The 257-nt window shown below is 40.1% G+C and overlaps 1 protein-coding gene across 4 annotated transcripts in view; it reads left to right on the forward strand.

Moving 5' to 3' along the window:
• LOC119585223 (poly [ADP-ribose] polymerase tankyrase-1-like) overlaps positions 1–257 on the forward strand; it is a 13,965-nt gene extending 13,708 nt beyond the window's left edge. For all 4 annotated transcript variants that reach the window (XM_037933879.1, XM_037933880.1, XM_037933881.1 and 1 more), the window contains one exon: positions 49–257. In XM_037933879.1, coding sequence (XP_037789807.1) covers positions 49–189 — 141 coding nt within the window. In that variant the 3' untranslated portion in view covers positions 190–257. The remainder of the gene's footprint in view (positions 1–48) is intronic.

Genomic DNA, 257 nt, shown 5'->3' on the forward strand with positions numbered 1-257 from the left:
ATCATCATCACAATAATAACAAATTAAACTCTCTCTCTCCCCCTGCAGGTTGGCCAGTCTCCCTTGCCCCTTAAGCACCTAGCCAGAATCCTCCTTAGGCAGGAACTGGGCGATAAGATGCCTGTTAGAATCGACGAACTTGACCTGCCTGCGATTATGAAGAAATACCTTTTGTATGAGATCAGTTAACTGCTTGAGATCTAATACAGTAGATTAAGTCGTAATGTAAGAATTGTATTATATAACGTTTCATTTAT

The sequence above is a fragment of the Penaeus monodon genome, chromosome 19 (assembly GCF_015228065.2).
Source record: "Penaeus monodon isolate SGIC_2016 chromosome 19, NSTDA_Pmon_1, whole genome shotgun sequence".
NCBI lineage: Eukaryota > Metazoa > Arthropoda > Malacostraca > Decapoda > Penaeidae > Penaeus > Penaeus monodon.